The sequence below is a fragment of the Aspergillus versicolor genome, assembly GCF_001890125.1.
Source record: "Aspergillus versicolor CBS 583.65 unplaced genomic scaffold ASPVEscaffold_8, whole genome shotgun sequence".
NCBI classification, from domain to species: domain Eukaryota; kingdom Fungi; phylum Ascomycota; class Eurotiomycetes; order Eurotiales; family Aspergillaceae; genus Aspergillus; species Aspergillus versicolor.
Genome location: NW_024467531.1, coordinates 471,066 through 494,993, shown reverse-complemented (window position 1 = coordinate 494,993; position 23,928 = coordinate 471,066). Strand labels below are relative to the sequence as shown.

The following is a 23,928-nucleotide window of genomic DNA, read 5'->3' as shown; positions in this document are numbered from 1 at the left end:
CAATCAGTCGAGGTTCACGACCACTGCCACTTAAACGGTTTGCGGATCCCTGCCGGAGTAATATGGACTTAAAATCGTAAAGTAACAGTCAAAATGGGGTCGGTTTTTTGTTGCGGCACAAGCGCGGGCGACGGTCGATGGTAATATTAATATAATCTGAGGACAGATAACCAACACCATTCACTACCTCAAAATGCACCCTTCGTTTTTCACATATAACTTAGTGAACCATGAAAAGCTTCCTTACTAAGGTCTTCACCTCGAGTCTTTTTTTGGATACGGCAGAGCGTAACCCTGCACACGCTCCCTCCTATCAGGGCGGGCACCTCGCTGAGATCGACATTCCGGCGCAGTCTTCGCAGTGCCGGCTCGTATCTCCTGGTAGGCTGGCCACAGGGAGTCTAAACTCGATCCAGTCCACTAAGGCTGAGGGTCCTTAGTGCGAGAATCGGCGCCCAAAATAACTGACTGGGGTTAGTGCCGGTGGCTCTGGTATGGTGGATCAACCCGTGGCCTGCCCGCCTGGGGCTGTGTCAATGTCAGCTCACCCATGGTTCATCGTTATTCACAATGCCAGTGCTCTGGTCTTGTTTGGCCAGACTCTTGTTGCCTCTGTTTGTTACTTGTTTATTTAATATCATGTTGTGGTAGCGTTGAAGTTGTTATTGTTGTCGGATTGACTCTGTTCTCGAATGTTTAAATGGCCCCCGAATTTCGTCCGCGCGATTTGCTCCATGATTCTTGATTCATTCCATCGGGCGTTCCACCGGGACTGCCACACACAGTATGGAGTATGGCCGCGCTATTCCTCGCACTTCAGGAATGAGACTATGCAAGGAAACTTGGCCCCTGCATGATCATGCTGGGGCCGCTCAGTCCGCATTTGCGCAAGAACCCGGTCCGCCGGCGCGGTCTGACTGAGGAAAGTTTCCTCCGGAATATCATTCGGACTTACTCTCGAGACCCTCAGCACTTTCTTCGTCGAGCATCGGGACATATAATCTCCCCCATACGTCAACCTTAAGCGAAGCGTAACTCTACTCTTAAAACTTGGCCCGAAGATCTGCTAGCGCTGTGCACGCGATTCACGAGCATGAGGACAGTCCCCATTCTTCTATTCGACATTCCTCGGGTCACTACTCACTGCACGTGGCCACTACTGAAGGAAAGCGTCATTTCCCGAGTATCAAAATCAGTTGTCTATTGTGTTGTAATCGTTCTAGACGCTCATTGGCTCGCAGAACACATTTATGCTGCCATAAGACTGAGATAGACACCCCAGACGACACCGAATAGATTCCCAACAAGGAGACGTTGGCTAGCGGGGACCACGGTGAAGTTCAGGACCGAAACAAACGGCCAGAGCTTGAGACCGGCAAGCATAAATGGCCAGAAATTCTGAGTGATAAGCACAGTCAGCCCTGATATCATGGGTGCATTGCATTGGGGCCGGGAACCCGCGTATAGCGTTATTGGACTCATCCGATCAGCGAGCTAAGGAAAGGGCCGATGGGCCAAGCGGGAAGCATGGGCTCAATAATCAATAGTGGAGGAGTAAGGAGACGTCAGGAGACGTCGAGACGGATAACTTGGGAAAGTGGATTGCCTACATTTGTTATTTCATCCTTGATGACTTCATAGTCGTAGCCCCGTAAGAGGCCTATTGTCGCGATGAATGCGACAGTGTTCCATGCGCCGCCGACAACCTGATCGACCACGATTTTTGCCACAGTGTTCTTAACATTGAGCTTTGGCGTCTGCTCCTCTTTTTCATTCACATTCACATTCGCCTTGCCTTTCTCTGTTCCCGGTTTAGGTTCGTTCTGCTCAAACCCGGGGAATCGAGACTCGAGAGTCTCAAGCCAGAGAAAAGTCAATGGCGACAAGATGAGCGCGCTAGTCGTGAATTGGAACAGCGCTTGGGAGTCAAGCTCAAAGGGCGTCTAGACGTATATCTCGGCTTCTCTACTATGTTGGAGCACCAGTTTGGACTGTTGGCACTCCGTCCATAGAAGGGAAGCCGAGGGGCGTCAGCATGTTGATCGTTGTTGGTGCAGTCAGCCAGCGCCGGATGCTGCGCCTCCATACAGCGGTATTCTTTTGGCCCTCCAAAATATGCCTCGTGCAGGACAGCGTACTTTGTAGAGACAGGGCCAAAAAAGAAAATTGACAAAGAAAAAGTAAAAAGACCAGAAGCTAACCCACCTCATTCCGATAAGAAGTAATTCCTTGCGCAAGCACGTTTGACCCGGCACTGATCAAAGCAGCCTGCAAAGTGGCCTTTGCGATCGGAGGAAGCGCCATAGCGTTGAGCACAGTAACACAACTTCTCGTAATCTTCACGGATAACCACGATTATACTTTGAGCTCAACGTCGATCTGATCCGCTTTTCGAATAAAGCGTCTGAACCGAGGGTTCTTTTGATGGGTAGGATTCGACGGACGATTGTGGCGAGGTTGGAGAGAGCGCCCGTTGTGGGTGCTTGGCTTGGTTTTACGGTGACACACACACAAATCGGGAAGGGATCTCGAAGATCCAGCTCACGGAGGGAATTGGAGAGGGAGATGGGGATTTTATACGAAGACGAGCTGATCGGAAAGGGAAAACGAGGATTTGACACGAGGTGGAAGTTGGAATGAGCGAGGAGGAACGTGGATGGAGGGGAATGGAGGGATGTTCTCCTTGACGGCCAGACAACACTCACCTGCAGGACACGCTGGACTCTGGAAACACACCATCTCTCCATCTAGCATTTACCTCTTCGTGTCTTAATATCCTGCCTAGGTAGCAGTGTCTTCCAGTTTGCGGACCATGGTCAAATTCTTTATTTACATCCCGGATCTATATTAAATACCCCCGATCGTGACAATCGCTTTAGTCCGCCAACGGTGAGATCAACAGCAATGCACGGCCAGATCTACACCAACTTTGTTATCCTCTCCTGCAGTATTGTACACCATGTTGACATGAAAGGATGAACAACCTCATTGTTTGGGTTGGAATACGAGATCTACACACCAAGGCTCGTAAACGAGGACAGGGATTAGCCCGATCAGGGAACACGAGAGCTTCTGCACATCACCCAAAAATAGAAACACAGCTAAATCTGGGTAAGAGACATCGGGTTTTCTTTACTGGGAGGTTCTTTTCTAACTCGACATGAAGGCCATGGACATTTATGCTTTGTGCTTGGGATCTTAACAATGTCTTGACGCCTGCAAGAGAAAAATCACCCTAGGGAAGTTGGAGAACGTTTAATTATTCGAATTTGTTCTCATGTATGCAAATAACGTGGGAGGTAAAGAGAATAGCATAGATGTAGATATTCAAGATAAGTTCTCGATAATTGCACACGACGGGAAACAGTGATTATTTCTGATAAAGAGCTAGCTTCGCATTCTTTCAGCTCTTTTTCTGCCATCGTCGTGCTGTACTACCTACTGTCTACCAGGTTGTCAGGCATTCTGCCACATTGTAAGCGTCAAACCAGCGTGTACAAACCTAACCACTGGAAGGCCGGAGATCTACCACTGTGGAGAGTTATCTTGAGCGTTGTTTATCTACTGTAGAATCATTTGGAATATGGCAGAGGCGCGGGCAAGGTTTGCTAACGACTGTTAATAGCCATCTTCAGCCTTTGTGGAAAATATGACTGGGCAATCTGTTGAATAAACATAAAATCATGAGTTAGTATGTTGTTGTCTTGGACATGACCAAAAGCCCAGGCTTCCAAATTAACTCCAAGTATAAGCGTATGTTGTGGGATAGCATCTCCATGTGGAATCACCAAAGTGTAGGCCAAAATCTTCTGGGACTGAGATCGGTAGTTTCCGGGTTCCCTATAATACTCGATTTAGCTTGTGTGGACTAGTGCTTTCCTGCTCAAGTTGTCGTTTGGGGCTGGTTTATCCGGCAGAACGGGTGTTGGATCGGAGTGTCCACGACCAGGAGCCACGAGCTCCGCGCTGAGTCGATCAGAAACGGTATCGTAAGGCTTGTATGGGATCTTTATTCACCTAATAACAGGTTTTATAGCAGACTTTGGCTTGGCGAGAGCGCCGAGAAGTTCGGCAGTAATTTCGGTGTCGTATAGATAAATATACCCGTTCGAACAAATGCGTCACCAAAAGAGGTGAGCCTTCACAGATATGTTTTTGGGGTCGCCATGGCGATAAAACACTGTGGAATATGGCCTATGGGCTCGAATACCAGCGAAGAAGAACCCGGATCCTATGCTATTCAGGGAAAAATGTCAGTCAGTCAGCCGCGACGAGCTATTATGTTGAATAGCATCTCTTACTGTTTTGTAGCAAATGCACTCCCCTCACCCAAAAGGATAGAGCGAAGACAGTCGTGGCTTACTGCGCCACTGGCTTTTCTCTGCTAGCTTTTGTGTGTCCAGTTCTCGTTCTTTGCGGATTTTGATGTTTTCTTCTGTGTTGCATTTGCTTTGTGTGAGCTCTATGCTGGAAGTGGGAATCCCGACATCTTCAAATCGGCACCCTAGAATATCGAAGTGATGGGAGGTCCATAAAAACGGACTGACAAAGACCTCACGGGCGTTTTGCTCAAGGTCGCAGAACAATACTGGGCTGAAAGGTGCCATTTTGACGAGTGCAAGGATATGCAGAGGTGATAGTTTCCTCAAGGTTGTTTACCTTGACATGGGCCCACTACGGTACCTACGTAATCTACCCGCATATCCGCTCTGGCACCAATCTGCTGGGACTTGGCCCTATCAAAGTTTTTTCGGTATGGCGTCACCTACTATTGAATACGTAGTCTGAATCACGGATATCATATTCTCTTCGGGGTATTACTAGAATGTGCTTGGGTTAATTTCGGCAGCAACGATTATGTACTTGTATGTGAGCTCCATGCCATGGCCTGATCCATGCCGCGGGGTGTAGGAGGGGCCATAGTATCTAACATATATGGTTTGGCACACTGGGCTGGACCTGGCTACGTAATGGAATTTACAGGCTACTTTGGAAGAAACTTGACACACGACCATGGCCGAATTTCGCCAACAGTGACTACTAATACTGCCCAACTAGTATCCGCAGGCATAATCCATTCTAAATAGACACTGAGACACCTTTAACTGGCTTCGGAAGCCGAGTAGTATCCAGAGACAGATTGATCCCACCAGCTTGGTAACGCAAAAACTCACGCATAGCAACGCTGTCAGGAGAAGCAGGGAAGTATTGGAGCGGCGTTTTTTTCACTACTAGATTCTGCTCGTCAAAGTATGCTGTAAGGATCCTCCCATGCCGCGGACCAACAAGCGAAAAGAGCATTACCTATAGATAAAAGCCAAGGTTATTATCAATTTCCGACAGAAAAAGGGATGAAGGAAGGAAGGGAAGGGAGCGGGGCGGAGAGACTCATGTTACCGGAATAACGATATGGTTTTTCAGCGATTCATCTTTCATGCGCTCTATCATGATACCAAGAATAACAAGAAGCTCACTTATTAGAAGTTCGTCCGCGTCATGTATATCGATGGCAGTGTGCATAGCTGCTTTGATATGCGGGTGTTCGCCACCGTGTTTGACCCAGCCGCCATGACACTCCCAGTCAATACCGCAACGCATATCGAGCTTAATTTTTGGAGTGTAAAGTCTAAGCCAAGAGGAGGTATTAGCAGTGAATAAGCTAATTGCCTCCTGGATCTATTTCTTACTCGAGAAATTTCCATCCTGTATAGAATGAAAGCGTATGAGTCTCATCGAGCGATTCTCGCGGCCAGGCCTGCACCTCACTGATGAAACATTCAAGAATTACCTTCAAGCGGGCATAGAGAGGAAACCTGTTTTTCTGCAATGTGTAAGAGCCGTGATCAATACTCTCATAAGATATCGCAACATCGTTAACAACTTTAGGGTCTGAGCTATCAAACTTGAAAGACAACAGTTGTTTCAGAGACCATGGTTGGAAGAGCGTTGGCACTCTTGAATCAGAGTCTTCGAACACCTCTGACCTGATTATTCTCAAATCTGCTTTTTTTATGGAAGGTGTCGGCCATTCTTGCAGAATATTATATTGAGTCTCGAGCATGTTTAAGCAATGCTCCTTGCTGGCTGTTTTAGTCATCCTGAACTTCGCAAAAGGGACTGGTAGTGAGTTGACAAGGTTATCGAGAGCGTGAGACATCCTACAGAGATGAGCAGGGTTCGTACTTGAAGGATGTTGATAGAGGGGAGTGGAAAGGAGGAGAGAGCTCAAACCTTGACAGAGTGATAGTAACACCGCTAAGCGGCCTGAGGCAAACCATTAGAAAGCTTCGACAACCACCGCTCACTAATTATCCCCCAGTTTCAGCAATCTTGTTGGGAACACTGATTGCTACGGTTTTCCATAAGCATTTGGCTATAGATAGACAATAGTATCTCATCAGAGACTTCAACCTGACTGCCTCAAATCTCTCACAACCACGAAGACGGGATTGGCCCAACGTCACGCCCGCCACGGTTCTTAGCGGTCTAGCGTATATGCCGCATTCCTCGAAACTAGCATTGTCGCCATGGTGGTCTCGCAGAGGGATGCCATATCAGGCCCATTACCTAGGCGCCAGGGGCCGTAGGTATGCATGGCAAGGTACGAATCGGTTCCACCTCTAGGCAGTCATAGTACCCGACGTCGGCTTCCGCAAAGATAAGGTAAAGCCTTGCTCCATCCTGGGCGATAAGGAGGCGCCTGATTCCCAATACTGTCAGACCATGAAGTATAGAGAAATAGCCGAGGATATAAACTCACTTCCCATTGAAGATCGCTGCCACGGGCCCTGTATGAGGTTTGCAGTTCGTCCAGTAGCAAGACCAAAGTGACATTGACTGTCACTTCATCGGCGATTGGCCAGATTTTGTTTGTATCTTCGGCTTTTTTAGTCCACGGTCATACGTTAAGAAGATATTATCGTTTGGTTCAATGGCTGGTGGGGTCATACCGATAGGATCAACATAAGATTTATCCCCCTCACAGTGGGCATCCAGGAATTAGCTCACCGCGGGAAACCTGCCACGGGGTCGCTGATATCCAGGCAGTTGAGATAATGGCTAAATGGTTCCTGAATTAGTGCGATAAGTCCAGGATGTCTAACGGCTTAATCAAAATCCATGCGCAGCTGGTGGTCAGCCAACTATCTCCAACAATTCTGCCGCTTTGCTTCAGACAGTATAATAATTTATTTATTTTAGTTATTTTTACATTATTTACAGAAGGAACCTTTGAACGAATCATCATCTTTCTGGTTGCTTCTGGTGCCCGCGGTGTCGAGGTTCGGACGTGAAGTGCCTGATTGTGTTGAGTTGAGTCAGTGGCGTTGAAGCTGTGGTGGGAAGACACAAACTGACCAAGGAAAAGATTTCTTCAAGGCAGCAACATAATGCTGGGGTAAAGTGTCATTCTCAGATCTTGTGGGAGGGTCTCTACAAGGTCAATATAGAAAAGAGTGCATGGTTCCGCATTAAACACGGCAACGTAAGACATATTTATACCTTTCCATTTGCTACGCTAGCAACAAGCGAGCTTTCCTTGTGTGACTCTATAGTGAATACTTCGTTTACTGTGCAAACGTTGAATGTTGACCTTGCCACTTTGACATTGACGGAGGAGGTGAGGAGCTGCCCCTTCACCGGGATCATCAATATAGACAGATCTTCCCCTTTGCTCTTGGCCATGGCCGCTACGATATCCCCAGATGGGTACTCTACGGAGCAATATATGTGAGTGAGACAGACTTCTTAGTATTATATACAGGATTGCACAGTTGCAACAAGAAAAATCAAATCCATTACTGCCTTTGGGACATGATCCTTTCAATGAGACGTTATTATTTATTATCCCGTATATTCACCTTCCAAATATAACACAGGCTCAAGATTTCATTAAAAGAAGTCGCTGACGATCGGATGGTTCGAAGTTGTAGGACGGAAGTAGCTATTAACAGTTAGTATAATGCTGTTTCCACACGGTGCTCTGCTCACCTACATTAGACATCACAGTCCGTGATAAAAAGAGTACCCGATCCCAGGCTTGTACGTGGGGAACAGAAAATGGGAGAAACAGCTGAAAAGGCCCCAGACATGCATGACTTTGGTGCAGCGGTGTAGAACCTCGACACAAAATGGGAGCCTTGGCAAGGCCCCAGGATGGAGCAGACGGGCTTTTTGGGGTTATTTCTTTGCCCAGCGGGACCCGTGTTTGGGAAAGGCTTGCCCTGAGTGGGAGATCCCGGGCTGTGACATTGCCAGGTTGAGGGTGGCGATGGCTCCTATGGTGGGTTTGTAGTGATGGCCTGGTGGCGGAGAGTTTGTAGTTTTGTGGCGGTCTTGGAGTGACCGTGGAGTGATAGCCTTAGAGTGGTGGTCTTATAGACTTGTAGAATTGTAGACTTGTGGTCTTGGAGTGATAGCCTGGTGGAGGAGGTTTTGCGGTCATAGCCCTAGTTGATGAAAAGAGTATCGAGCTCAGGAACGTTTGTTGTATGCCTATAGCAGGTTTAACCGTTGTACTTGGCGGCTGGTACGGTAGGAAGTGGCATCTTGGTGATATGCTAAGCTGTATCCATGCGTTCGTTCCGAGCATATAGATATAGTCGACCGGTCAGGAGACCGGAATGGAGCAGACGGCTTTTTTTTTTTTTTTTTTTTTTCTCCCTTTCCCAGGGCATTAGCACCCAAATGTGGTTGACAAGGGTAATAATAGAGAACGTACTCCACACCGACGACCCCCCGGAGACTCTCCTTCTCACTCTCCCTCTCCGGCCACAGTGGCTTCCGGGTCGTTTGCCACCACCTGGTGAGGATCACCAGGCGGTGCGGGCGGCGCCCCCTCTGCCTGGGCGCGACGGTAGCTATGGGGCGTGTCAGCAGTATCCGAATATAAAAGAGCCAGGATCTTCATTTACCGTCCTGTGGCGCAGTAATAGTTTACTGCCCACAGGATAGGCACTACCGTCAGCGGCGCGCAGAGGAAGAGGGCGCCGAACCCGAGAGTCACCGTGCCGGTGGAGAGGGAGAATGAGAAGGAGAGCTCCGAGGAGCCGTCGATGTGGAGGGTTGAGATATCAATAGGTGCCATATCTGAACTATAGTGGTAACAATAGTACTAGCTAAGGAGAGAGAAAGAAAAACTTCCAACGGACCGTGGACAAACTCTGGTTTTAAGATAAACAAACACTACTATGAGGAGCTCCTTCCTCCAGCAACAAAGTCAGGACTAGGAAGGCGTGGATCAGGCACATAGACGCCACGAGTGATCACACAGCAGGCACACTCGGATGTGCAGTGAGCATACACCTTGTGCAGGACCATTGTCTCCTTCGGCCCTGTCCCTCTGCCGTAGTTCCGGATCCAATACTCATCAAGGACTTTCTCACAGCAACCACATGTCCTTCCACAACATCCACCTCTCTCAGCACAGCCCTGACGTTGATGCTTCCAAAGATTAGTCCGACCGTCCTTGTAATGATAGGCTCTCCAGACGTTGTTACGTATCCACATCGCAGCACTATCAGGTTCCCTGTTCACGCTTTCCCGTAGCTGTACCCGGATATTGAGCAGCATAATACGAAGCCTGCGAAGGGCTTGCCTTGTTCTGTTCTCGTCCGTAGATATTGGTTTTGAGGGAATATCCGGGTGCAGGTTATACATGTAGACCTCTTCACCACCTTCTTGGCTAAGCTGGCGCATGCGCTGTAAAATCGCATGTGCTGTTCGGCTTTGGTTATCATGCCAGTTGATAAACTCCCAGGTGCGTGCATATACTGCATTTGGGAGGGTGCGGATGAGGAAATAGCCCCATCGTTGTCTTAAACGATAGATTTGGCTGTCAGTGCTTCCGAAATATCGGAGTACTTTTTCGATGTGTGTTCCCAGCATCTTGGAGAATAGTTGTGAGATGTGAAGGGGAAAGAAAGAATTAAAGTATGACAGCGTATTTATGCTCGTTCCTGGATATCTGAGTCATATCAAGCTTTCTTCCCCCTGATGCCACCGGTTCATCTACCTTGTTTCCACAAACGTTAAAATCAGTGGCATGACAAGTCGAGCCATGGTTACTGGATAAACAACTGCAACTGTTATTAATTCTAATTAATTTTGTACTGGTACTGTCAGAGCTTATATTAATACCCTCGTCATTTAGTACGTACTACAGATCAATCTACGGGTCTCGGGAAGATCAGGCGGGAATCCGATTAACATCAGTGGCAGTTATTCATTATAACAGTCTATATATCTATAACAATCTATTCCACAGCCCGCCTGACAGTCTCAACAACAACAGCCCCAACCTCATCCGCAAACGGCGGGCACATCATCGAGAAGTGGTCTAAACAGTCAGCACAGAACAGCAGAACAGCAGGAAAGAACTCACCTCCATTCACCGTATGAACCGAAATCCCCTCGCCAACAAGCGTTTCCCACCCATTCATCCCAAACGTCTCCCGCCGCCCATAGAACCACGAGTTAAAGTACCGCTCAAACTCATCCAGGTTCATCTCATACAGCGTCTTCCCAATATCCACCCCGGGCCGCTCCATCGCCGCAACAGGCGCATCAGGCCTATTATCCAGGCCCTCGCGCGCCCACACCACGGCAACATGTTTCGGCTCACGACCTGCCGCAAACGCAGGCGCATCATACGCAGACAACGCCCGACATGTTGCCATTAGATGCTCCCGTTCCTTCACCGATAGATCCTCCGGCAGGTCTCGCGCGCGGTTAATCCCCTCGAAGGTGCCGAGTTTATTCACAAAGTCCGTCGTCACGATGGAGGTGGGGATGAGCGAGGGCGCGCGCATATCCAGGATAATCAGGGCGTCGATGGACTCTCCTTCCCTGGTGAGTCGGTGGGCGACTTCGTATGCGTACATGGACCCCGCGGACCAGCCGCCGATGAGGTAGGGCCCTGTGGGCTGGATGCGGCGGATGGTGCGCAGGAATATGCTTGCCATTTCTTCGATGGAGAGGTCAAATGCTTCCGGGTGTTCGAGGAAGGGGGATTCTAGGGCGTAAATGCGTCGGCCGGCTGGGAGGGCTTTCAGGTGGATGTAGGACTCGACGGTGCCGGAGCCGTCGGTGGTGAGGAATAGGGGGGCGGATTGGGACCGCGACTTTCCTTGGATGAGGACTGCACGAGAGACAGCGGAGGAGAGTTTTTGCTGGCGAGAGTCGATTTTTGTTGGTTTTGCTGGCGCAGGAGCAGCAGCAGCAGCAGCAGCAGGAGCGGGAGCGGGAGTGTCTGTGTCATCTTCATCCAAGGCTTCCTGTGCACTGCCTACCGTGGGATTCTGGGTAAAAAAGGCAGCAGGAAGCTCGACACCGGTCTCGTTCTGGAAAGCCGCGGTGATCTTGATACTGAGCATCGAGTCCATACCCACCGAGTCAAAGGTCGTCGACGGCGTGAGGTCGCTATCCTCGAGCCCCAGTGCATCCGCAACAAGTGACAGCAGATGCTTGCTTAATGCAGGACTTTGGCTTTTACTGACAGTGACACTGTCTGACGGCTTGGGTTTAGGGCTCTCATCCTCAAAGTCCGCGAGTGACCCTAGTTCCTGCTGTACATCGGCCGGGGTCGGGAAGTTAGTAAAGAAAGCCGCCGGCAGCTCCACAGCGGTCGTGCGCTGGAAGTTAGCCAGGATAGCAATGGCCATCTGCGAATCGACGCCGAACTCTGTGAAGGTTGTTCCTGGGGCGCCTTTCATCTCGTCCACGCTGACGCCCGTTCGCTCCGCCACGGCTTCCAGCAGCTCGTCGCTGAGATCGACTGTGTCTGATACGCTCCCAGGAGTGTCTGGTCTCGAGACTGGGGTATTTGCCCCAGAAGAACCGCTGCTACTGCTGGGACTGGGGCTCGGTGAAGGGATTGCCTGCTTTGCTCGTGGTGCAGGGACAGCCCTAACTGGGGCTGCTGGCCGTGGTGAGCGACCCCGAGTAGCACCAGTAAGCAAAGCAAAAAAGTCCCGATCAAGCTTCTTGAAGCAGATATCTGTGCAGATGGCAACAAGGCTATTGCTGCTATCAGTGGCATACACATCACACAAACTGGTGCCCGTCTTGGAATCCTGCTCGCGGACAGTGGCGTAGACATGGTACGGCCCGGGCGAGGAGATATCACCCACGATACGCAACGAGCCAATATGATTCGCAATGTGGACTTCATTCTTTGCTCGGCGCACGTCGGCATTCAGCAGGAATCCAGCCACATGGACCAGCGCATCCACCGCAAAGGGACTGCTGATGAAGCTGCCATGCTCAGCAGTGGGTGTGAGTTGCAGAGTAACAGCAGCGTCGCGGAAGTCAGCAGCAATAACAGCCTCCTGGACAGCATGATAAGGTGTTGAATAGTCCACGATCTCCGAGAAGACTTTATAGAAGAGCGATGTGTCTAAAGCGTGGACTTCGCGCGGGCGGATGGCGCTGTTGAGCGTCTGCACGCGCGCCTTGACCAGGGGCTGGATACGAGACCATTCGCGGCGAGTTGAGGAATCATTCTGCGCGAGGTGCACCACGGCTGATCCGTACTCAACTGCCGTTGTCTTAGGTGATTTTAGTCCTTTGAAATGGATCGAAACCACATTCGTCTTCGTGTCGAGCGCGGCTTCTACCCAGACCTGGGGGAGGACATCCATGTCATCTCGTAGGACGAGGGGACTGTGCATCTCGAGACCTGTCAGCTCGTACGTTGTCAAAGCAGTCTTGCCTTGCTGCTCCTGCTCGAGATATGCTGCTGCAGTGTATGCCATATCAATGAAGATGCTCGCTGGGCAGATGGCCGACTCGTCGACAACATGGCCGCCGATGGCTCTGGCCAGCTTGGGATCTGACAAGTCGACTGTGAACTTTCCAAACAGGGTTCCATCTTTCTTGCTCATCTCCTCCACGGCATGCAGTGTGGTAGATGCGAGCCTTGACTGTCCGACAGTGGACGATGCAACAGTGCTGGCTGCAGCAGGAGACTTATACGAATGCCAGAACGTCTTCAAATCAAACGCATAGCTCGGCAAGTCACTGATCAGACTAACAGAGTCAAGATGATCCTTATGAAACTCTGTCCAAGAAACCGGCAGCTGAGCCCTATACGCAGCAGCCATGACCCCAGAAACAGTCTGGCAGTCATCACCACCACGACGCAGACTCGGCCAGGCATTGACACGCGTCGACTCAAGACAGGCAGCAATAAGACCAATACAAATCGGATGAGGCCCGATCTCAACAGCAAATGCTTTCTCTGGAATAAGGCCCTCTGCCTCGCAAGCATGCACAGCGTCTAGGAAAGCCACAGGCTCCCGGGTATGTCGGCGCAGGTACTCAGCGTTGAAAACACCCCTCTCACCGGGCTTCACAATCCGACCTAGCACTGTACTAGCAACCGGAAAAGTTGGCGCACGGAAAGACACTTGAGCAGCAGCACCCTCAAGCTCGTCAAGCAGGACGTCCATCTGGCGGGTATGGAATGCATGCTGCACGCGCAAACGAGTCGTCGAGACCTTCCCCCCATCCTCTGACTTGAGATACTCATCCAGAGCTTCGATAGCAGCAACAGGTCCACCGACAACAGTACTCGAGGGCCCATTGACACAACACACCTCGCACCCTGCTGTCGCGGCGGAGTCGCGGATTCTGTACTGCACCGTGCGCATGGGTAGAGCGACAGCTAGCATTCCAGCCTCGGAGGGAGGACAGCGGGTGAAAATGAGCGAGGCGCGTTTGAAGGCTAGTGCTAGCGTATCGCTGGCTGAGAGGACCCCTGCAATGCAGAGCGCGGCGTACTCGCCTAGACTGTGGCCGATTAGGACTGTCGGTTGTATTCCTAGGGACTGCCAGTATCGCGCCAGGGCGATTTCGAGGGCGACGGTGGCGACCTGCATGTCAACTTCGGTTACGGGGGTTTGATCTGAGGTGCTGCGGATGGCATTTATGAATTTGGTTGGTAGGCCTTGTGCATCGCAGAGGTCCTGTAGGGAGTCTAGGAGGCGCCGGAACGTGGGTGAGGTGCTGTATAGAACACCACCCATGCCTAGACTCTGTGCACCTTGGCCGGTGAATGCAAAGACAACGGCAAGTGGAGCAGAATCCTGTTTCTCAGTCAATGGTTTTTGTAGCTGGCGCAGCAGCTCGGCTGTAGACGACACCACGTACGCGTCGCGGTGAACATTGTGTATGCGGCGCGCGGTAGTCGTGTAGGCAAGGTCAGATAGGTTTATATCTGGGTGCTCGTTCAAGTATTCAACGAGACGCTTTCTATTAGCTTCATGGGCCGTGGCCGTGCGTCCAGACGTGACAATGACATGATGCGTTCGTGCATCAGACTGCGAAGGCGCAGGTAGGGCAAACACCGGAGGATCCTGCAACAACATACTGACATTCCCGCCAGCAGCATCAAAGTTGTTGACGAAGATATACCGTGGCTCAGACCCATTTCTCGTCCAAGACTGTCCATTCGCAAGTTGAATCTGGCTCCCGATCAGTGGTGCCAGGTGCGGATTCAACTTGATGGGCTGGTTAGGCTGCGCTGGGATCTTGTCATGCTGAAGCACGAGAATGGCCTTCATCATAGAAATAATACCAGCTGCTGCCTCGCTATGACCGATATTTGCCTTCAAGGCGCCCACAACCAGCGGTTTCTCGCGATTAGGCCCGTTGGATGGCGCAAAGACGCTCTGGACAGCGTGCATCTCAACGCGATCCCCAGCCTGCGTGCCAGTGCCATGCATCTCCACGACGTCAACTTGCTCAGGGCGCACCGCCGCCTGACGCATCACTCGTCGGTATAATGTCCCTTGAGCCTGTTCTCCTGGGTACGTGATCGAGCCCGCACCGGCATTGCAGTTCCGAGAAGCGCCAGCAATAACAGCAACGACATTATCCTTTGCGCGAATAGCATCAGACAGTCTCTTCAAAACAACAACACCAACACCCTCACCCCGACAATACCCATCAGCACTATCCGAGAATGTCTTGCAGGCCCCAGTCGGCGATAAAAAGCCGCCCTGACTCAACCCAGCAAACCACTCCGGCGCAGTCAACAACGTCCCACCGCCAACAACGGCAGCATCATACTTCCCAGCAGCCAAAGCATCCCGCGCAAGACAAAGTGCCGTAGCACTAGACGAGCAGCCCGTGTCGATACTATAAAAGCCACCCGCCCACTGAAAGAAATGCGATAGCCGGCCGGGTGCAAAGCCGCGGTTCACACCGGGCAGGAAGTGCGTGTCGATGCCTTGCTGCTCGTTGATGCTCTTCCAGTCGTCGACTGTCTGGCCAAAGTATGTGGCTATGCGGGGGGGTGCCTGATCGCCGTCAAGGCTGGAGTAACCGGCCATCTCGAGTGCTTCGTAGGTAGTCATAAGGAGCATGCGTTGTACGGGGTCCATCTGCATTGCCTCGCGCGGGGAGATGTTGAAGAGCCTGTGATCGAAGTCACCAGGGTTCTTAAGGAAGCAGCCATACCGGGCGAGGAGGGCGTTGTGTTTTGCGCGGGTTGGGTCGTAGAAGTCGTCCACGCTGAAGCGGCTTTCAGGTATGACTTGGTGTGTTGTCTGGGCGCTCTCGAGCAGTTTCCAGAACTCGTCGAGCGTATCACTGTCTGGGAAGCGGCCGGACATACCGACGACTGCGATGGCGTCTGCTGGGATGGTGTTGAGGTTGTCGCCGTAGGGTTTGGGGGTTGGACTGAGCTGGCTGGTTTGGACGATAAACGAGTTTCTTTCAAGGAGACTTGTGATGTTGGATGTCTCGGGGCCAATAGAGGTAAGGATTATGGCTGCATTAGGTTGCAGGTGATTGACGAGCCCTGCAACTGTCTCTTCGATATGGATGCGCTGGTGGGCAACCTGGTCCACGGCAAGCTTCCAGAGCTCCCTCGCTCTGCCGTTCACTGAATCTGCCAGAATGCCTGCAGCATCGACAGTAGGCAAATGAGACCCATGCATAGGGACCGTATCCAGTACTGGCGTTGAAGTAATTGCAGCAGCAATCTCCAGTGTTTCTGCAAAGGCATCCAATGTAGATGGAGGCCCAAAGACCACAGTACTCTCTGTCAATACCTGACCGATATAGGCTCGGTTCATTGGACTTATTGAAGAATTGAACCGCTCAAGTGTTTGCTCCAAGTCAGCAACGCTGATGGTGCTGGACACCACTCGCGCCCATGGTTCGTTCGAGTCTTCAATGTTTTTCCCCCTGCGCTGGAGAGCAAGCCCTAGACGAAAGGCAGTCGATACAGCCTCCAGACCCAAGGTGACGATCTCATCTACCGTTGAAGCAGCAACGGCAACCCCTGCTGCCAGCAATCCAGCGCCAAATGCCAGCGGTACCCTATTATCTGACAAGATGGCCGGTTGGTCTTCCGCCAGACTGTGATAGTTAGTATGGAACGGGACAATCCAGACAAAGATACATACACAAGTAGCTGACCTATTTGCACCGTGGTCAAGAGCACCAAGTCAGCGACTATACTACCCTTGTGAGTGGCATGTCGCTCAGCGAGCTCCACGAGGTCCTCGAACGGGCCAATTCTAGCCCGCTCAAGTCCATCCAGCGAAGCCGTATGGCGTTGTACCACCGTTGACGTGTCAGTAAGGAGGGCCTGCAGTCTGCGACGCGACTTGGAGCGCACGTTCAGGTCGTGCACGGCTGCGAGGGTGGCTCGCTCGTGGGGGAAGAGGAGGACGTGCGTAGGAGACATTTTAAAGAAGAGGTTTGGAAATTCTATAGACAAGGCTGCTTCCTCTACGAGATGGCTTTTGAAGACTGGGCTCGTCGATGCTATATACTCTCTATATCGTATTCGTTTATATCAGATAAACTCTGGGCAATCCTTCAGCTCATCGTCACCGGCCAGGCACTGGCATAGCCATTTTCGAAGCATATTCCGCCATCGCAGACAGAGTCAGAGTATGCAAACTCTGACGAAACTTTGAATCTAGGGCCGAGAAGCTACGGTGAGGTCGAGTATGCAAGATAGAGCCTCATCCTTGGTGCTTACTGGCGTCAAGACCAGGGCCACCCTGGCAAGTCTCGGCCTTGGAAAGGTGAGAATAAGCGTATTACCAATCTTCAGAGAACATAACCTTATGTTCTGAAGGTGAGACGTTTAGAAATCAGCGGTGCCCGATGTATACTCTGGGTCCAGATGCTCGGCCTCTTACCGGGTCACACAATATGATGAGATGGAATTATGTGAGAGTCAGACTGATAAGAACCGTCTGGCCTGCGCCCCTTCAGCCGCAGTAATCCTCTGATACTCCATTAATCCACTTCAAATGGCTGATACGGATGCTTCCGATATTATCGCTCTGCTCAAGCGTGAACGCTACCACCGTGACACAGCCCAGTGGGATCTATGCCGGGCAGCCTTCCATCCAGATGCTGAACAAACCTACATTGACGTCTCCTGGTATGTCTCTAATCATACCCTAGTCAGAGGCTAATTGAACAGGTTCCAAGGGAATATCGACGCCTTCCTAGCCCGTTCATCCACAGTCCATCCAGGCAAAGTCAACGTAATCCATTCCTCCTTCGACCCGGTGGATATCAAAGTCAGCGAGTACCGCGCCACCAGCTCGGCGTTCTGTCTGATTACCAGCTCGATTACGCTAGACGGCGTAGAATATGAGCTGGCGTCGTACATGCGGCTCCTGCACCGGCTGCAGAAACTGTCCGATCTTGACTGGCGCATCGTCCGACTGGAGGCCATCTATGTCCGAGACCGGCTCGTTTGCGCCTTTCCGGGTCTAGATGCTTCGTTGCATATGCCGGAGGAGATACAGAAATATCCAAGACCGTATCGATGCATGGCTTTTGTTATGTTGAATCGGGGACTGAAGCCTAGAGTTGATCTACCGAATGAGGACGACCAGGAGAGTGTGCGAAGAGTGCTAGATGGGAATGCTGCATTCTTGAAAATAGAATAGATAGACAATAGATACATGAGCTCTACACCTTAACTTGCAGCAGCTTCTCAGCATTGCGATATGCCACCATCTCCAGCTGCTCCTCCGTCAACAGCCCACTGTCCTCCAGCTCCCTAAACCACTGCAGCCCTCTCTCATTAGACTCAAACGGATAGTCCACGCTATACATAATGCGCTCCACTTTCGTATTATGCAATACGCACTTGAGTGGAGCCAGGCTCCAGCTTCCAGAAGTGGTAATCCAGATGTTCTCATCCCAGACCTGGCGCAGCGGCCTCTCTCTGGCTCCCCATCCACCCCAGCGCGTACTCATATCACTCACCCGCTCCAGCATAAACGGCAGTGTCTCACCCATATGCCCAATAATAATCTTTAACCTCGGGAACCGATCGAACACGCCCGCCGCGAATAGCTTCAGCACATGCAGCCCGACATCGCCGTGCCAGCCCCAGCCCGGGCCCCCCAGACTAATACCCACAGGGACAGGATACGAGCCCATGAAATTCTCGGCCATGCGCGCCGAGGGCCAAGTCGGATGTAAATAGATAGGCACGTCAAGAGCACAGGCCTGTGCCCATAAGACGTCATAATCGGGCCCGTCAAAGTATTTCCCGTCAGCGTGGTTGTCGATTAGGGCACCGACGAATCCGAGAGCCGAGACGCTGCGCTCCAGCTCGGCCGCCGAGGCCGCAGGATCGGAAACAGGAAGCACTGCAAAGGCTGCGAATCGGTTCGGGGAGCTGCTTTGCGCGATTTTGCTCGCCAGTTCGTCGTTGCCTGTCTGACAGGCTGCAACGCTGGGGCCTCCTGCGGGTTATCGGCCGATGGCCACGTTGTCAGCCCAGCTCGTGTAGGTGCAGATCCACGTGTGGTTAGGGAGGTATGATTGGTATGAAGGAATTAGTGGATACGAACCCGGAGTAAATGCGTGCGAAACGATTTGGAATGAGATGTTGCCCTGATCCATGGCGTCGATTCGGGCGTCTCCGAAGTCTCTGAGCTGGTGGGCGAGCCCGGGCACGCCTTGCAGGGTTTGCCGGAAGGTTTCGCCAATGGAGTTGAAGATGGCGTTTGAGTAGAAGTGCTCTTCGAGGGCGAGGAGTGGCGGAGTCATCTTGCTGGCTATTTTGGTGGCTTTGGTTTGGCTGAATATCTCAGACATACGAGCCGACGATGCTCCATTTATATACTCTGACCAGCAGTTTCTCATGGGGAAAGCTAGGCGAATCGATAAAAATAGACAGATTTGTATACTCCTTCGTACTCCGGGCATCAGGGCGAACGATCCACTGTCCCAAACAGGAAGATACGATGTAGCATGGCTGAGACATGTTCAGCCTTCGTGTAGTTGATATGGCGTTGTGATGCCGATTTGAGGCATTGGGGGCGAGATTGTATGTATAAATTGACTTATATCTCTCAAGTGGTTAGATAGATATCAATACAATCGTTCACCATGCTCCGTTCAAACCTCATCGCGACAATAGTCACTCTGCTCCTGCTATTCGCGCAGGCACATGCAAACCAAGCGCTGATGAAAAAGCTTGTGCATGACTATCAGAAGAATACCAAGTCTCATCTCCCCAGCCAAGGCCCCTGTACACCGGACAAGCTTGTCGTGCGCAAAGAGTGGTACGTATCCCCCTATCCATGCATATCACCTGCTAATCATGTTGCTAATTATGCATTAGGAGCACCCTCGACACCAAAACAAGACAATCATACATCAACGCAGTGAAATGCCTGGCTAAACGCCCTTCAATAATAGATCCCAAGCTTGCCCCCGGCGCGCGCACCCGGTTCGACGACTTCCAGGCAACGCACATCCTACACACCCGCACCATCCACGCCACAGGCCTCTTCTTCGCCTGGCACCGGCACTTCGTCCACCTCTACGAGAAAGCCCTCCGCGAAGAATGCGGCTACACGGGGCACCAGCCATACTGGGAATGGTCACACTGGGCGAATAAACCTGTCAAGTCCAACCCACTCTACGATGGCTCGCATACCTCGATGTCTGGGAACGGACGGTATATCCCTGGTAGGAATGGGACAATCCAGTTATTCCCCATCCCAGACCCCACGCCTGAAAAGGCGATCTTTACACCCCCAGGCACAGGAGGTGGATATATCCACGACGGACCCTTTGCGAACTGGTCACTGCATCTCGGACCTGTTGCGTATTCCTACGACAAGGGAGTACACGTCCCTCCGAACCCACAGAGTGATGGCCTGGGATATAACCCTCGTCCTTTAATTCGGGACTTCAACAATTCCCTCCTGCAGGAGTCTGCATCCTGGGACGTGATACTGGATATGCTGGTGAATGTGACAGATATCCACGAGTTCCATCCCAAGTTCTTCCAGGGCCCGCATCTGGCCGGCCATAGTTTTATTTCTGGCGTGGATAATGATATCTTCACGTCGCCTGGGGACCCGCTGTTTTGGTTTCATCATGCGCAGGTAGATCGTATTTGGACGGTGTGGCAGGGGTTGGATTTGGATACCAGGGAAGAGGCGCTGGATGGGACGATGACTTTGTTGGATTGTACGTTTCTATCTTATTCCATTATTACATTAGAAGCTGACTGAATAGTGCCACCGAGTCGGAATGCCACGCTGAATGATACGATGGTGTTTGATTTCAGTCCGGATATCACCATCGGACATGCCATGAGTCCGACGAAGAATGGGTATTGCTATATTTATGACTGAGGTTTGTATATGTTATAATTGTTTATTGTGATGGTGTACTGAAGGACCGGAGTATACATGCTTACTCGTGTGATATATCAGTCAGGGGCGATGCAGTTTGCCGATTGTACTTATTAAATAAATGGGAGAATCATTGTTTATAATTGTTTATAATCTAGATATTAATGTAGAAAGGCTATCTCGCAACAGTAAGCGCAATAAGCCGCTGCACCCCCCCGTCATCAGCAGGAAGCCTCTCAGCAATACGAAGCAGCGTCGTCATCGCCAACCCCCTAACACACCAACAGCCACAATTCTCAGCCCGATTCACCAGCAAGGCTGCCCAATGCGCAACAACCACCAAGACCGCCGGGTCGTGATTGGCAACTAAATCGGTAAACCGGGCCGGCAGTCTGTTGACCCATGTCGCCATCCCCCACCACGCTGATCCCGGCTGGTCGGATGAAAAGCTCATATCGCAGCATTCTACTAGCGATGCCACGGCTGATAGAAGGCATAACACGTCCTGCGGGTTCTCGGGTCTGCCGAATGTGTCGGCCATGTGAGAGGGGAGCGCGCGGAGACGGTCACATATTTCAGCGGGTATGTTGTTTCCTGGGGAAAGGCCACCTGGATCGGAAGGGTTCCAGGATAAGAGTCGAAGGGAATATGCGGGTGTTTCTTCTGGGAGATCTTGTGAGGCTGTGACGGAGGCTTGGATGGTTGTCATGATGCTCTGTAGCTGATCGGGGACGCCTGACTCTGGCATGATGCGCTGGTCGGAAGGTGATTCTGCCAAAGCCCAGTGTGCACAGCGTAGTAGACATTCGATATGTGTGACGATCTCTTTGACGTCGGCTGTGGTCTCTTCCCTGCCAGTGCGGAATTCCGACGAGAACTCGGATGCTCGCGTGCGATGACGTTGTTCATCTTTTCGATTGTCCGGAAATGCAGCCAGGTGGCAGGCAGATAGCGCCAGTAGCCCGTACATTAAATATTGTCGGGAGAGTGCCTCGGAAACAACTCGTTGCCAGTATTTGTTTGCAGAGAGCGTGCTTTGACGGCTAGGTAGTGTGAGGTTTGTCGTGGACGTGAAATGATGAAAGTAGGACAAAGTTTCCAAGTCCAGACGTGTTGGAGAGAGCACTGGTGATGGTTCGACATGACCAATGTCTTCCATATCAGCGTCATTGTCATTGTCGTCGTCATTGTCACTCCCATCGTATTCTGCATCAACAGGAGTAACCTCGAAATACGAAATCTTCGTGCCGCGAAAGAAAGTCTGCAATTTTGCCGGCCGAGCTAGCGAGGTATCGATAATTCCATGACTTTCTCTCCAATGCCCTTTCATGCGCTTTATACTCGCACAAAGGTTGGCACAGCCGGCCGCCGTACAGCGATAGCCCGACATGACAGGGAGGCCATCAATAGGCTGTGACTCCGGCGATGGGAGAACAACATGATCCGGTTCCAGAATATTCAGTTCTGAGATGAACGACAGCAGCTGTTGTCTATCGGCGCGATAGATCTTGTGTCGCAGCAGGTGGCTCTGCAGGGCGCTCTTCTGGATGGCGTACTGGCACTCGTGGCAGATGAGCACCCCGTATCGCTCATTGTATTCGAGGATCTGCCCGGGACCGAACCTCACAGGGGGCATGTTTCTGTATGCTTATGTTCGATAGTGAGAGGAGATGGATTGTTGATGAAGACACGGCGGGGTGCCAAGACTTCCGCTGACTCAGAACCGCATATGCCGTTCCAAAATGGCTTGTACTGTTCTCTGGAACCGCATGTGTGATTCTGCTGTGCTGTTCTGGAATCGCACATGCCGTTCTGTATACTGCACCTGCCATTCATTATTATTCTGATCTAATTATTATTATTACTGAGTGATTATTGAGCTGATTATTATTACTACTCTTGATTATTGACATAAACTACTGCCTCATGTATTTAACACTCATCTCCGTCTTCAATCTCAACTCATCATCTTCCACTCCATCAACTCAATCTAGCCAAAATGACCATCACCAACCAAGCTGCCTGGCTCACCAAGGCCGGAGCTCCTCTCGAAGTCGGTGAGGCTCCTCTGCCCACCGCTGGCCCCGGCGAAATCGTTGTCAAGAACGCCGCAGTCGCCATCAACCCGCTCGACACCCACATGCAGGATGTCGGTGTCTTCGTCCAGCAGTGGCCCTCCGTCTTCGGCTGCGACGTCGCCGGTATCGTGCACGAGACTGGCCCTGATGTCCAGCGCTTCAAGAAAGGCGATCGTGTAATTGGGTAAGCCCTCACCTTGTACTTACTGAACCTGAGCTGATGCTATTGCAGCCACGCAATCAACCTCGTCACCGGCCGCCCCCAGGATGGTGCTTATGCCCACTACACCGTCATCCCCGCCACCAAAGCCGCCATCCTTCCCGACTCCATCTCTTTCACTGATGGCGTTGTCGTCCCCTTCGCCGTTGAAACAGCCGTCTGTGCGCTCTCCCTCAAGGAACCCGGCGTCGCCATGCCAGGCGTCTCAACCCCGGCCCTCGCCTTGCCGTATCCCACCCTCGACACCCCTATCAAACCCCTCGGCAAGACCATCGTCATCTACGGTGGCTCTTCCTCCGTCGGGTCCATGACAACGCAGATCGCCACAGCCGCAGGCATAAACGTGATTACCGTCGCCGGCGCACACAATTTCGACTTTAGCAAGCGCTGCGGTGCAACTGAAGTCTTTGACCACAAGGACCCAGCCGTTGCGGAGAAAGTCATCGCCGCTGTACAAAAGATCGGTGCCGAGTTCGTTGGAATCTTCGACGCAGTCGCTACACCCGAGACGTATGCCAACGACCTGATTATCCTGGACAAGCTGGGTGGTGGACACCTGGCGGCTGTGCACCCTCCTCCTGCGGATGTGCCGGAGAACGTCAAGGCCGGTATGATCTTTGCGGTCAATGATATTGCGACTCCGGTTTGGGAGGACTTTGTGACGCCTGCGCTGGAGAGTGGTAGGATCCAGTGTCTTCCGCGCCCGACCGTTGTGGGGAAGGGGCTTGAGAGTGTTGATGAGGCGCTGAAGAAGTGCAAGGCTGGGGTTAGTGCTACGAAATTGGTTGTGGAGCTGTAATTTCCATGTACCTTCGCTATGAATCTAGCATAGCTTACGTTACAATTCATTGCTCTGAGAGCTGTGGCGTCTTTTAAATACACAATCGGAAAAGGTCATCCCAGTAGATGTCTATACCTTAATATAAAGGCAGCGTCTCAGATAACGTCTGAATTAACAAGAAACATTACAACGCAATATAGTACTTATTAC

General features: G+C 51.4%; 11 protein-coding genes across 11 annotated transcripts; 3 read left to right on the top strand and 8 right to left on the bottom strand.

Moving 5' to 3' along the window:
• Positions 1–1,248: 1,248 nt before the first annotated feature.
• On the bottom strand, positions 1,249–2,304 carry ASPVEDRAFT_54874 (Mpv17/PMP22 family protein; the record flags this gene model as incomplete). The annotated part of the gene is made up of 3 exons (XM_040814987.1): positions 1,249–1,398; positions 1,611–1,943; positions 2,206–2,304. 3 exons carry the CDS (start codon positions 2,302–2,304, stop codon positions 1,249–1,251), a joined length of 582 nt encoding a protein of 193 aa, XP_040670528.1.
• A 1,692-nt stretch (positions 2,305–3,996) lies between these two features.
• ASPVEDRAFT_812838 (uncharacterized protein) lies at positions 3,997–4,676 on the bottom strand. Its single transcript, XM_040817013.1, has 2 exons — positions 4,330–4,676; positions 3,997–4,236 (listed from the first exon to the last, which is right to left on the bottom strand). The coding sequence occupies exons 1-2, from the start codon at positions 4,605–4,607 to the stop codon at positions 4,122–4,124; spliced, it is 393 nt and encodes a 130-aa protein (XP_040670527.1). The 5' UTR covers positions 4,608–4,676; the 3' UTR covers positions 3,997–4,121.
• Positions 4,677–5,025: 349 nt separating this feature from the next.
• Positions 5,026–6,097, bottom strand: ASPVEDRAFT_74246 (uncharacterized protein; the record flags this gene model as incomplete). Its single annotated transcript, XM_040816244.1, has 3 exons — positions 5,026–5,304; positions 5,398–5,626; positions 5,688–6,097. The coding sequence occupies 3 exons, from the start codon at positions 6,095–6,097 to the stop codon at positions 5,080–5,082; spliced, it is 864 nt and encodes a 287-aa protein (XP_040670526.1). The 3' UTR covers positions 5,026–5,079.
• Positions 6,098–8,752: 2,655 nt separating this feature from the next.
• On the bottom strand, positions 8,753–9,085 carry ASPVEDRAFT_86146 (uncharacterized protein; the record flags this gene model as incomplete). Its single annotated transcript, XM_040817797.1, has 2 exons — positions 8,753–8,858; positions 8,913–9,085. 2 exons carry the CDS (start codon positions 9,083–9,085, stop codon positions 8,753–8,755), a joined length of 279 nt encoding a protein of 92 aa, XP_040670525.1.
• On the bottom strand, positions 9,055–9,892 carry ASPVEDRAFT_44288 (uncharacterized protein). The gene has a single exon (XM_040813023.1). The coding sequence runs from the start codon at positions 9,883–9,885 to the stop codon at positions 9,187–9,189; it is 699 nt and encodes a 232-aa protein (XP_040670524.1). The 5' UTR covers positions 9,886–9,892; the 3' UTR covers positions 9,055–9,186.
• Positions 9,893–10,231: 339 nt separating this feature from the next.
• Positions 10,232–16,914, bottom strand: ASPVEDRAFT_44287 (uncharacterized protein). The gene is made up of 3 exons (XM_040813022.1): positions 16,413–16,914; positions 10,382–16,365; positions 10,232–10,336 (listed from the first exon to the last, which is right to left on the bottom strand). The coding sequence occupies exons 1-3, from the start codon at positions 16,694–16,696 to the stop codon at positions 10,254–10,256; spliced, it is 6,351 nt and encodes a 2,116-aa protein (XP_040670523.1). The 5' UTR covers positions 16,697–16,914; the 3' UTR covers positions 10,232–10,253.
• A 359-nt stretch (positions 16,915–17,273) lies between these two features.
• Positions 17,274–17,924, top strand: ASPVEDRAFT_54872 (uncharacterized protein; the record flags this gene model as incomplete). Its single annotated transcript, XM_040814986.1, has 2 exons — positions 17,274–17,407; positions 17,450–17,924. The coding sequence occupies 2 exons, from the start codon at positions 17,274–17,276 to the stop codon at positions 17,922–17,924; spliced, it is 609 nt and encodes a 202-aa protein (XP_040670522.1).
• Positions 17,925–17,946: 22 nt separating this feature from the next.
• ASPVEDRAFT_54871 (amidohydrolase family protein) lies at positions 17,947–19,038 on the bottom strand (the record flags this gene model as incomplete). Its single annotated transcript, XM_040814985.1, has 2 exons — positions 17,947–18,731; positions 18,840–19,038. 2 exons carry the CDS (start codon positions 19,036–19,038, stop codon positions 17,947–17,949), a joined length of 984 nt encoding a protein of 327 aa, XP_040670521.1.
• Positions 19,039–19,380: 342 nt separating this feature from the next.
• Positions 19,381–20,516, top strand: ASPVEDRAFT_137451 (tyrosinase family protein; the record flags this gene model as incomplete). Its single annotated transcript, XM_040807393.1, has 2 exons — positions 19,381–19,556; positions 19,616–20,516. 2 exons carry the CDS (start codon positions 19,381–19,383, stop codon positions 20,514–20,516), a joined length of 1,077 nt encoding a protein of 358 aa, XP_040670520.1.
• Positions 20,517–20,666: 150 nt separating this feature from the next.
• ASPVEDRAFT_44284 (uncharacterized protein) lies at positions 20,667–22,296 on the bottom strand. The gene has a single exon (XM_040813021.1). The coding sequence runs from the start codon at positions 22,273–22,275 to the stop codon at positions 20,815–20,817; it is 1,461 nt and encodes a 486-aa protein (XP_040670519.1). The 5' UTR covers positions 22,276–22,296; the 3' UTR covers positions 20,667–20,814.
• Positions 22,297–22,638: 342 nt separating this feature from the next.
• Positions 22,639–23,736, top strand: ASPVEDRAFT_137077 (zinc-binding alcohol dehydrogenase family protein; the record flags this gene model as incomplete). Its single annotated transcript, XM_040807350.1, has 2 exons — positions 22,639–22,901; positions 22,950–23,736. 2 exons carry the CDS (start codon positions 22,639–22,641, stop codon positions 23,734–23,736), a joined length of 1,050 nt encoding a protein of 349 aa, XP_040670518.1.
• Between the last annotated feature and the right edge of the window lie 192 nt (positions 23,737–23,928).